Below are 12,576 nucleotides of genomic sequence, written 5' to 3' on the forward strand. Positions count from 1 at the left end.
GGTTAGAGTTCCTCAGAGAAGGTTCTCTTGACTGTATTATATGGACTACTTTCCCCAGTCTGTCTCCAGGGAGTTTATTTATGTCCAAACTCAGCTGCCTTTTTTCATCATAATTCATAGGCTTGGCACCATCATCTTCTGACTTATGTGCCAACAAGATCTGCTGCGTGGTTTTCTTTGGTTGTCTGTAACAAGAAGTATACCACAGTAACAGCAGTTTAAAATAATTTAACACCCACACAAGTCCCCCACACTTACATGTTTAAAGACTGCTTTTTCTTCCACTTGTGTTTTAGGTCTTTCTTCTTTTGAATGCGGCTTTTTATTTCAGATTTTGCCTTGTTCTTCCTTTTTTCCCTTTTAGCTTTCCCTTTTTTCCTTTTCAGTCCAGGTAAGGATGCTCTGGTCAAAGCCCGTAGCTGCTGGTGAATAGCTTTAAGCTACCGAAACCAAAATAAAAAGTTGAGTCTTAAGTAACATAGTAGAAAACTATTATCTGTTCCTATAAATCACAGGAGGCTTGTGGCATCCAAATGGATATTAATTGTATTTACTTTCTAATGTTTTTTCCCCCCCACAAACATCTTACTCTTTAAACAAAGTCACAGACTAAGTATTTAGAAGAAGCTACTTATTTTATGGACGCATTTCTAAGAGCATGTCTTCCAGTATACTATGAAGAAGAGCAAAAAAAAAAAAGAAAAAAAAGAAACACTGCAGGAGTAATGCAGCAGCTTCTCTTTAATTTAAGCATTCATGTGTTTCCCAAATACCTGTATTTGCTAACTTGAGTTGGGCTTGGGCTTCTTCAATCTGTAAACATCAGCTATTGCTCCAGCTAGCCATATCATGTCACAAAATAACTAAGCTTTAGAGAAAGACCTAAACCTAGCAAGTTTGTTTAAGTCTTATAGGGATTAGAAAGATGAATAAAGAATGAGAACTAGAATTTAATCCCACTCAAATAAAATTCTAAAAGAGAGCCTTCTCAATAGTATTTACCTTCAGGCCTACATTTCACAAATTCATAGGATATGCACTACTCTGGTAAATAATGAAAACTTAACTAGCAGGACAAATGCTAATTTTCTCCCTGGATTGTAGATACAGCAGTAGTTTAGAGTGATATGCTCATGCAAAAACAAGACCGCTATTAGCCAGTGAAACAAAGCTATGGTATTGGCATCAGCATGAAATTCCTTTGTTTTATTTCATAGTGAGCTTTCTCAAGTAGAATTTAATGACTTGCTTTTAAGAGGTTTAAAAGCATATTCATGACTACCTAAAGGAACTAGTACACCTTGAAACACTAAACATAATACCAGAGCTCTTCAACCACAAAGCAAATGACATTTAGAATCACATGCCACTAAGCTGCATACAGAGTATCTGGATGCTCTCATCCATGGTATCATGGCAACAGTCTTATTTTTGTTCAAAAGAAATCTCATCTGAAAAGACACTAGGCAAGAACACTAGACTCATGCTTTAGTAAAAATAGTTTGTATTTGCTGAGGCACTATTCACTTCCAGATTAAAAATCTTTGCAAGTGTTTTCAAACACAGGTAAAGTTTAGTATTAAGAAATCAAGATGACCGTAGAATTTTGTAAATACTGATTCATAATGCTAAGCCTTCGGATGGACAATTGTAAGAGCACTATCAGAGAGATTACACTCAGCAACCACACACTGAGTTCTAATGCTTACTTGCTTCTGAAGCTTTGCAAGATGCGCTCTTCTCTCCTTTTCAGAGTCTTCAGATGATTTCTCTTCCAAGGAGTCATCACTACTGCTGTCACTAGAATAAACTTTTCTCATTTCTCTTGTGTGTAGTGGGAAAGAAACACTTGCAGCAAGTTCATCAGGAATTTTGGCAAAGTGCATCTCAAAAACATCCTAAAGAGTTAAGTTTAGAAACAAACAGCTCATTTCTCAAAGCATTGTGAAGCTGCTGCTTGTTTTCTAGAACTACACAACATAGTAATTAGTAACATTAGTAGATGCTACTTCAGGACTTAAGATGACCAAGGGAATCTTTACTCCTATTTTGTTTCAAATCTGACTTAAACAATAACTCACCTGAAGTTTTCTTGCCATAGCAACTGCTTCATGGTCTGGAGAATTACGTTTGTAGTAGTCCATGAACATTAACCTAACATCTGTGGCAAATTCTTGTATATCTCTATATTTAAAGTTATCCATTTTTTTCTGAAGGAAAGGAAATTAAACACATTTAGAGGTTAACTTCAGAAGTACCTTTGTGCAACAGTGGATCTGTAGTAAATAATTCAACCCCAATGGATCTACCCAGTATTTTTAAGCTACTGCCGCTAATATCTCCTTCTAGAAGGGATCCTTTTCACAGAAAAAGTAAGAAGGTGTCACAGATATCCAGTGTTTGAGGCTCCAGGGCACTCCAAGGACTTTGAGGTGCAAACATTACGAAACTGCAGTTTTATAGAGCGAGAGCAACAGCATTGTGCAGACAGACTGAAGGCTATTTAATATGTTTTGTTAGCAGCCTGCTTGGAAACACTTCATGGAGAAGGGTAATTCCCACCACATCTTTAATTAGCTTTTTCAAGGTAGATTAGTCAGCATGCACATAGTCACAATGAGACAGACTTTCTGTAGTAAGTTGTGGCTTCCTGGAAGAACGAACTGTACATAGGTTTTATGCCCATTATTTCTTTCAAACCAGAAGTTGCTTTCATGACACCTCTTCAACTAAGACTTAAAATAACTACAGTAATGGCACTGGATTTAAGCAGACAAATTGCCCAGTTCCCTTACCTTAATTGTTCCTAGGTTTGTAGGACATTTGGTGATCTCTTGCTCCTCATCAAGTGAGAAGGATGCAACATCTACAGGTTTTAAGAAGGGCCATGCATATGCCAAATGTTTCTCTGAAAACATTTCTTTAAGGATTTCATTACAATGTTTTACCTGTTCTGATAACAGATTTTTTTTAAGAAACCCATGTGACTGTTGAGAATCTGGCAAGTCCCTCTTCAGAAGCTTATTTGGTATCATGCATTCATCACCTCTACATGCTTTAATAGCTTTACTTTCATTAAACGTTGCCAAAGATTCACTGCTTGCTTTGAATATTGAAGTCATAGGAGTTGTGGTATCAGCCTTCCTCTTCACACCTTTTTTTGTCTAGAAAAAGGTAAGATTTTGTAGTTTAAAATACATGCATCCAGAACAGTGAGAGAATGGTCAGCTTTGAGACTACACGAGAAAATCTAGACTGTCAAAACTTCTACAGGTAATGAAACTAGAAGAACTTGGTATATCCACAAGTTTACATGGAGTCTACAAGGCATTACAAGCCAATGCCAAGCTTAATCTGAAATGTATGGGAAAGAAAAGTAGGTTGGTTAAAAGCTACCCACAACCTATCAAGAAGACAGTAAGTTATAAGATACCCACAAGATGAATACCATGGGAAGAGAAAGTGACTTTATTTTAAACCTAGCAGAGGGATTTATGTACAAGATTGTCATTTATTTGTACCCTGGGTTGTATTGGGTTTAGAAGAAATGCATGTACTTTGCCATTATGGTCAAACTGTTCAGTGTAAGTGTGTAAAAACCCTCTTGGAAAGCCTGGTGCACATGCCTGTTCCTCATTGGAGGAGGATAAAGCTAATCCATTACAAGCCTATTTGATTGAAATTGTCGCTGTTCACATACAATTCATATAAAAATTTGCTTTTGTGGACTACAAACACCTCTCCCAGCTAGTTAAACATGCTATTTGGGGGAATCAAGTATTTGGTTTAAATTGGAAAAAAAAAAAAAAAAAAAAAAGGAAGTTAATAAAACTTAGAAAAAAGCTTTATTTTATTACTAAAGCCTTTATTTAGACCACAAGAACAATTTTAAATCAAGATGAAACCTGCAGAAGGACGAAAGAACTTCAAGAATGAACATCTTAATTTACTTTGTTTCTAAGAAAGAAACAGTCTTTAAACCATATTTAAAAGACTTAGCAAGCAGTTATCCCAGTTTCTGCATATTTCTGAAAATTAGTATTAGCCCTGTTATTTATCAGGGAATAAGCAATTTAAGTCCTCTAGATATCTTCTATCACAGTAGAAGTTTTGAAAAGACAATGCTATAAGCATGGCTACTTTGGTTTTGCTGTTATTACCTGGAGCAGTAATTTCAATACCTTTCTGAAGGTTATTTGAGACAACTTACTTTTGTTATAGGGACTGCAGCTGGCATTGAAGAAGTCAGCTGAGCTGCAGACAAAGGAGTTAGTGTAACCTGCTGTAGCTCTTGAGTCATCACTGGAGGCTGCTCACCACTGTCAGCTTGTTTCTGCATTGTGCTCTCTTTAGTTGAGGTTCTAGAGTTGGGCTGCTGAATTTCTGGTTATTTTAAAACAAAGTTTTAAGTTATGCTTTAAATACAACAGTTAATTTCTTTCATGATCATAGTGGACAGTTTTCAATAGAACTACACCCAAGCTATACAAAGGCATTATGTATAGCAACATTGTTGTCCTTCTCTACTTGCCCCATCAGCTAGATTATTGTGCCAGGTTATGGATACTTGGCTTCAAGAAAACCATGGATTAACTTCAGAATAGAGATTAAAGAGACATCGTAGAGACATCCTACTTCTAGTAATATTTTTCTAGCAGTGTTAAAAATTAGATGTTGAAGCAATCACTTTGTAGAAGTGAAATATTTTTCAGGGTAGTGAAGGAAATTACAAGAGCAATTAAAGACAGTCAGTGATGAGTAGTTGCAGCTGATCTCCTGGACTCTTAACTAAGCTTCCCAATATAGCTTGAAGTACCTACTACATAATTTTCTCCTAAGTTTGAGATGCCTTGACTGAATCTTTCTTCTTGTGGGCAAGAAGATTTCACCTGTGAAACTGTGCTATTACACTACCAGTGAAGTTGCCAATTCTGACTTCTCTCTCCCCTTTTCAAATATATTTAATTAGTAGAAAAAAGAACCTATGAAAATATTATGCCTTCACTGAATCTGCTAAAGCTTCATAGCACTGTTTCTCATCTGATATGTTCTGGGAGAGGTAGAAAGCATCATGACTACTCCAGGGCTGAGATGTGGAGTTAGAGGATTCCCTGTTCCCAGCTTTTGCTTTTTTAATATGTTAACAATTCAATATATAGCCCTTACCTTCTGATGACTTTCCTTTTCTCTTTCTTTTGTTGGGAATCAGTAGTCTTTCTTCTGGTGGCATTTGTGCTATTTTCTGCATAAACACTTTCTCTAGTTCTTGGGCCATAAACACAATGTCATCACCTGGCTGCAAAATACAGTTGGTAACATTCTGAGTGCAGAAGTTGCAATAAAGTGCTACCTCTTCAACTAACCATAGTCTGTATTGACCAGACTGAAGCAAGCCACCAGTACCAGAGAGGTACTTATCATCCCTGCCCTCTAGCACTAATAGAAGTTGCTTTCATGATGAAATAATAGACCCTTTCCCTCACTGTCCCTGGGCACGGTGCTCCTTACCATATGTCCATATACTTCCCTTAGCAAAGGGAAAAGGGGGTAGAGCTGCAACTCTCTTTTTATTCCTGTGTTCTGAAGGAAGATGTTGAAGCTCAAAGATGATACTAAGGCACAGCCAACAAATATCCAAGCTCAGGCAGATGCTCATACTTCAAGGTAGGTTAGTTTAGATAAACTTAATGGAGTAGTGGAGCATAGCTCAGTATAGCTGGCCTTGAACTTGTTTAGCTCTTACATTGGGCCATTCAGGATCTGTGTAAACAATGCCTAGAAATTTTGCCAGAATACTTGTGCAGTAAAGACTATGCATTCAGTTGTTGTCACAGCAGGTTAGGCTTCACTTATGCTTTCAGTTAAACCTAGGAGCAAAGCCCTCCCCCTTTTCAAAGCAACTAGCATCAAAAAAAAAAAAAGACACTGACAAGGAGCATGCAGGTTGTAAGTACTGGCTGGTATTCAATCTCATTGGTTACTAGTAAGAGATGGTCATGTTTCACATACCTTGTTATATATATGGCAGTTCAAGAACATAGTTTTGAAGTCTTCAATGCATTCTGCTGCTTTTGCATAGTAATTATGTTCCAGACGCTTTTTAATTGTGCTCAGGTCCATAGGTTTCTTTATAATATTGTAGTAATCCTGTAGTTTTTGAAAGAGATAGTCACATATCAAATCTTTTAAGTATTAGGACATGAAGAATCTGACAGTTATGAAAGGTAAATTACAAGAGAAGAACTTCATTGTGTTGGATGGAATATTTTATTGAATGGAAATTTTGCACTGTAGTCATAGGTACCATAGAAGTGTTCAGGAACTCTTCACTTTCTATTTTCTCCTCACTCTTTCATGTAAGATCAAGAGTGTTCAAAACTCCAAAGAATTGTTTCCACAGGGTCCAGAGCTATACTTGTAGTAGTACTTATGAAAAGTATATACGCAATATCTTAAGGCCATTTACTTGAAGTAGCACTCCAACTTACAGAGTAGGGAAAAAAAATAATCTAAAAGACATACAATGACTTAGTTGCTGACAAAAATGGAAAAGCAGCCAAGTTTTCACTGTCGCTTATCAAATGCTATCTACTGGGTCATATTGCCTCTGCTCTCAGGTATAGTCTTGCAAGGATGCAAGAAGACTGAAATGCAATAGGAACGTGAACTATTGTGTTTGTGTCAGCAGCACTGCTACAAGCCTGTAGTTAAGATTATGAAGCCAATTCTTAACACTGTATTTAAGAAATCAGGATAGGAATATCACCACTAAACATGCATACATATGGCAGTTGTGTAAAGCAACTATTAAACAAGGCTTCTGAAGGTATTCTAACAATTTGTTTCAGTGAAATTAGAAAGCTAAATACATCGTGGCACAGACTTGGAGTTTACCAAAGCAATGACAGGAAAACTTAAATAATGCAACTAATAACCATCATCAATTCTGCATTTTCTAACAAGAATAAAGGCAAATGAGTCAAATGCCTTCACCATCCTTGCCATGAAGCCAGAGTTTTGCTTGTTGTATCAAGTGAACTAATTCATACTTTCAGAACACAAACTTCTGGCTTAGAAATCCAGAGAGGCAGAACAGGCCTGAGGCCAGCTGCATTTGTTGCCACAATTCTGATTGAATTACCTCTAACCATAAGTGGCAGTTCCTTCCAAGAAGGAAAAAAGGTAAGATAACAAAGTCACCTTGCTTTCAGACAAACTGACCAAATTAGTTTCTCATAAGAAACAGTTGCAGGTAAAGGCTTTTGTTTGCCTAAACAGAACCAATAATTTAGTAGAATTAGTCTTGGAGATTTGAGAGATGTAAATACATTTCATTAAGCTGGAAAATAAAGAATTGAAGTAACCATGCCATGGTTTTATTTCATAAATTTCTACTCATTTAGCAAAAGCAGTACCTTCCAGGCTATTTGATAATTGACACAGTAGCATTTCACTGTCTTCATTTGACAGAAAAAGATGGGGGTGATCCAAAAATGGAGTCTAAGTATATCTAGCTTGTCACAAGACATTCTGTGCTGTCCAGGAATGTGTTAAGTCCTGCTTTTGTACCTGGCAAAGTCACAGGGCAATACAGAACAGGGACAGGAATTTAAACATGACCTTACATTTCCAAGAAGAATGTTCTACCACTGTAGTATGATTATACCATATCTCCTTTTTCTTCCCCATTTTTGCAGTCATTTAATTCCTTTAGAAGCTTTAGGGCAAGATCTCCAAGTCACTTTGAACTGTAATTACTTCTACACATCAAACTGAATCTAAATTTGCCTGTTTATCTTAGGATCAATCAGATCTGCTGTTCCATCATAAAAGTATTTACCATGTAAAGAGGTTGGCCACTTCCATTAAGAATAAAGAGTGAAAGAAAAATACTCATTATAAACAGCATTAAGAAATATGACTAAACCAGTACTTTATTAAGAAGCTCCAAAAGATCCATTTAAGTGCTGTTCATGTTTCTTACAGAAATACCGATTTGCAACAGTCTCAGAAGGGAAAAGGAGCAAAGATGCAGCATCTGGTATGAATCAGAGAGAAAGTAGTTTTCTACTGGAAGTTCTTGGAGTAATTAAAACAGTTCACATGTTACAGTAGTCTTCCATAATCTGGTGTATCATGAAAAAAGTTAAGCTAATTCACAAGTCTTGGAGTATTAGTATGTGAAATATTACATTTCCAAATTGGTTCTTACAGGAAGATTCAGTGCTGCTGCATCTACAGGCTGATGAAATGGCCAGGAAAAGTTGTGTCTCCACATGGCTTTCATGACCACTCTCTGTAAGTACTGCAATTGATTTGTTTGACAACCACCATTTTTATTGTTTATATATTCTGGTGGAGGAGGGTTAACAATTTTGGAACATTGCTGGCTTGGAAGAGACATCTTCAGCAAGGATGTATATCCACTTGTTTCAAGATCTTCATTATACATCTAACCTGTGGGTGGAAAAAAAAGAATACTATTCAGTAAAGATATCTAGACCTAATTCTCTTAGCAAAGTATCAGTACTGTAGTCACAGGCATGTCCTCAGTTTAACCAAGGCACTTTTTTTTCACATTGCTTAGTTAGATGCGCTGAACTACTAAGTTCAGTTCTTTAGGTTATAAACAGCTATATTTGAAGAGGCTTGAAGAAACACGAGACACGTAAGGTCTCCCTAGAAACACACTTCCTCATTCAGGTTCATCTACTGAAGTCCAGAAAGATATTCTCTACCTCCCCCACCTCCACAGATAGTCTTATAGGAAGACATTTGACCTAAAAATAAACAGCATTACACTGCACTGTCTCACCTAGCAAAAAGCAGCTACAGCTATGTACTTCCTTACTCATGTGTCTCCACGAAGTCACCTCACAGAAGTCATGCAGCCACCAACACTATGTTTTAGCTTAGAAGTGCATTTTCTAACAGTGGTTTTCAGGTTTGCACAAACACACAACTGCATTTTCTGCCAGTGTGCATCAGCTTTGTTACATACAATCATGAAATGTTCATTTTCCCCCATCCCATTTTGAATCAATTAAAGAGTACTTCAAGGAAAAGCTGTGGTAATTTGCATTTGTCTAGCATATATTGCTGCACTGGAGTAGAACACATAGGTACTTTGGCATGGCAGAGAGACTGTGGTTTGGAATGTATAACATCAGCACTAAGCTAGGCAAGACCTTCACCAAGCACAATTACAGAATATCCTGTCTTGACCCACCTTCTTAGGTCATTATTGAGTTCTAAACACTCAGATGATGGTTCTACTTCCTTCACTCCATTAAGAGAGAAAAAGCCACATTCCTCATTTTCACATTTTCCCCATCCCTAGAACTTTTTAAGACCAGGTTGGATGGGGCTTTGAGCAACCTGGTCTAGCAGGAGGTGTCCCTGCCCACAGCAAGGGGGTTTGGAATTAAGATAATCCTTAAGGCCTCTTCCAACCCAAACCATTCTATGATAAGTTCCTCATTTTACCCATATAACAGTTGCTTTTTATGCATTCATCAGATCAAACTTTATTCTCTAGTTGTCCTGCTTTTTCCTTAAAAAAAGTCTAGTAGCCTGCTTTTGGTTAGTATACATAGTATTTCATGACAATTTTAGAAAAGGTCATAAGTAGCTGGATAGTTACTGTAACTACCATGCTACAAGAACAGTATTTGTCCCACTCTGACAATTGTAAGATCCCATGAGACATTACATATCACACATTTTCATTTTTGTTCTTATTCCTGCATTCAAAAGCAAGCTTATTTCAAAGCCCTAAAAGCTAAAGAGCTTTGTTCCCCCCCCCCCCGCAACACACATGTTCAGTCTAGTCATTAACACAGATGTCTTTCATCAAACAGTACTGCTATCAAAGTAAAAGGATTTCCTTAAATAAAGAGAGCATATACAACCAGTCTTTAAAGCTAGGAACAGTTCTGGGCTGTGAGATACACTTGTGTAGACAACAGTAATAAATTTACTACAAGATCACCTCTTTTTGAGGTTCACAATGCAGAAGGTTTCAAGACTGTTACTTTTCAGAACACAATTTCACTTGAGAGAGCTTTACTAGTTTGGGCTTAAAGTTTTAGTTTCAAGTCATAAATCACAAATGATGTTAATTTCAAGTTTGAAAGTAGTCACATTGCATAGTCTGCCTGTTCTGATGAGACTAAACCTAGAACTCTAAAGCAGATTTCAACAGAGCCAAGGGGAACCTATTTTTATGGAATAAGATATTGAAGTATACGCAAAAGAGTTTGTAGTCTACAGATGAAGATTGCCCGCCTTGTGCTTAAGAGTATGTTAACTCCGAAGTTAAGCTTTTCAATGCTGCTTGGTTGTGCAAGTCTAGTTGATACAGTAGTACATATTAGAGTGTGATGGACTAGGGAAAGTCTCCTTTTGAATTCAGGTGTGATTTACAGCCTGCTTTTTTTCCCCCCGTTCTCATTCATTTCTTCCTGAAAGACTTAGAAACACCATAACTTGCAACACCTTACCTTTAAATACTGAGGTCCCAGTTACCTTATAGAAGTTCAGTTTTCATCTGCTAACTACTGGTGCTGAGGCACTGACAATATAGCACAAAAGCATAGCATCTTTTATAGTTGTCAGTTCTGCAGAGTCTTATTTTCTCTTAGGAGAGGCTGATAGACTAACCTGGTCTGACCACTAATTGCATGCTTTCAAATGGAGATGCCCTTAGCTACCCAGAGAGAACCCAGCTAGGTGAGGCATCAAGAACAGCTTTACTGGCATTGTCCCTGTAGTTAGGGCTAAGCCCTCCCTCCCAGCACAAACCAGTAGCAAGGTCACTATGATACCTTCTAAAGATGCAGCTCCAAGTTTAAGGCATCAATCCTACTCTCACTCTGCACAAGCAACACTCATTCATTCTCTGGAATTTGCTGCACACACACTGAGTGTTCATGTGCCTCAGAAAATAGCAACATCCACAGAATAGATAAAAGTGACATTGGCATTTTTATTACCAACTACCCAGTCTTGGAACTTGTATGTCTTCTTCAGATGGAGACATAAAAATAGGTAACAGTATCCAAAACAAGAGAGGGTTAGAACTTAATAGGCAGTTTTATGAAGAACTTCCAAATTAGTCTGGAAGGCCAATTAAATTCCAAATACCAAGTTCTTTCATCTAATCAAGGTCTTTCTTACTCTAGCAAGAGGGAAAGAACAAAAAATAAGGGAATAAGAGTTGCAGAAGCAGTAACATCCTCATCCACTCCAGCACTATAGACATAGAGAGGTTTTACACCAACATGCACAAAGAACTAAGCGGTGTCCTCCCCTCACAACCCAATATACACTTCACATGTAAAGCACATATACACACTCCCCCAAACGTATGGCTGCATCCCACCCCCAAAAAGCTGCTTTGAATATAAACTATTTATACTGCCATGTCACCTCTCCCACAAGGAAGAGCTTACAATTTAAAACAAGCTGAAGGGCTTGAGTTGAACTCCAGATAAGCGTACATGTAGTTTGTACTCCCATGCATTATACTAAATAACTATCCTTTCCATCAATCTATATATCTCAGCTTATAAAAATCCAGGCACACAGGGTCTAGATTTAACCAGTCTATTGGAAGAATTAGGAAAAGTTCTGAGGCAGCTTTGAGAGCCCCACAACCCAGCCAAGTCAGTTGTCCCCTATATTCATCTGTTAGGCCACACTATCATTTTCTCCAGATACTTTCTGCTAAAAGCACATTTTATGATATAAAGTGCAAGTTGTTCACCCTCCCACCTGAAGCACAGAGGCTAGAAATTGGAGATAGAAAAGGAAATACTGCAATTTGAATTTTTTTTTTTTAAATAGACTTCTATGCTATGCTTTTTAAGAAGAAGATATTTGTTTTCTGATAGCTTTCTGAGTATTAGCTAACTTGTTGAAAAAGACTACTCCCTTTTGTTAAAGTTCAGCCTTATATTTACTCAAGTTCAACCTATATATCTCAACATAATCAAGAATAGCAACTCAAAGAAGCACTAGACTGTGTCTACGTTCTTTATGAAGGATATTATCAGGTTCTATATGCTAGGAACATTTCATCCTTGAGAGCTTTTTTAACAGCTTTTTGTTAAATTGATAATTAGTCATTGCATTTTTAAAAAACAAATATTGGAAAAACCCTCCTATATTGACTTACTGAGGCCACCCAGAGACAAGTCTAGCCTACTTTAAGTACCGTAACACCTTCTTTCAGAGAAACAGTTATCCTCTTACAACTGCCCATAAAGCACTATTTCATTACCTTTAGAACCTCTCCTGGGAAACTTCAAAGGAACATTAACTGTAGAGACAAGCCATTTAAATATTAGATCCACAAAAACCATTGATTCACAGCTCCTACCATAACAAGTCCATTTTTACCAGCTTCAAATAACTCAAAATTAAGTAACTACCCTCAAAAGAGATCAGACATCCTTTTTACCTTGGTTTTAAGGAACACCAAACTTCACTTCCTTTCCATCTAAGGGGAAAAGAAAGAACGCAGCTTCAGAAGAAGGAACAGAGAAGCCTTTATAATCTATTCACCTTGTTTTG

The 12,576-nt window shown here is 37.2% G+C and overlaps 1 protein-coding gene across 1 annotated transcript; it reads right to left on the reverse strand.

Moving 5' to 3' along the window:
* Nucleotides 1-4: 4 nt before the first annotated feature.
* Nucleotides 5-8,404, reverse strand: LOC309890710 (bromodomain testis-specific protein-like; the record flags this gene model as incomplete). The annotated part of the gene is made up of 9 exons (XM_082785135.1): nucleotides 5-185; nucleotides 259-440; nucleotides 1,710-1,898; nucleotides 2,082-2,210; nucleotides 2,796-3,164; nucleotides 4,211-4,383; nucleotides 5,167-5,296; nucleotides 6,010-6,147; nucleotides 8,213-8,404. Coding segments are annotated over 9 exons (1,683 nt in total), but the record flags the coding sequence as incomplete, so codon positions are not given.
* Nucleotides 8,405-12,576: the final 4,172 nt, after the last annotated feature.

Source organism: Aythya marila, assembly GCF_965140915.1.
Source record: "Aythya marila genome assembly, contig: HAP1_HAP1_SCAFFOLD_844, whole genome shotgun sequence".
NCBI lineage: Eukaryota > Metazoa > Chordata > Aves > Anseriformes > Anatidae > Aythya > Aythya marila.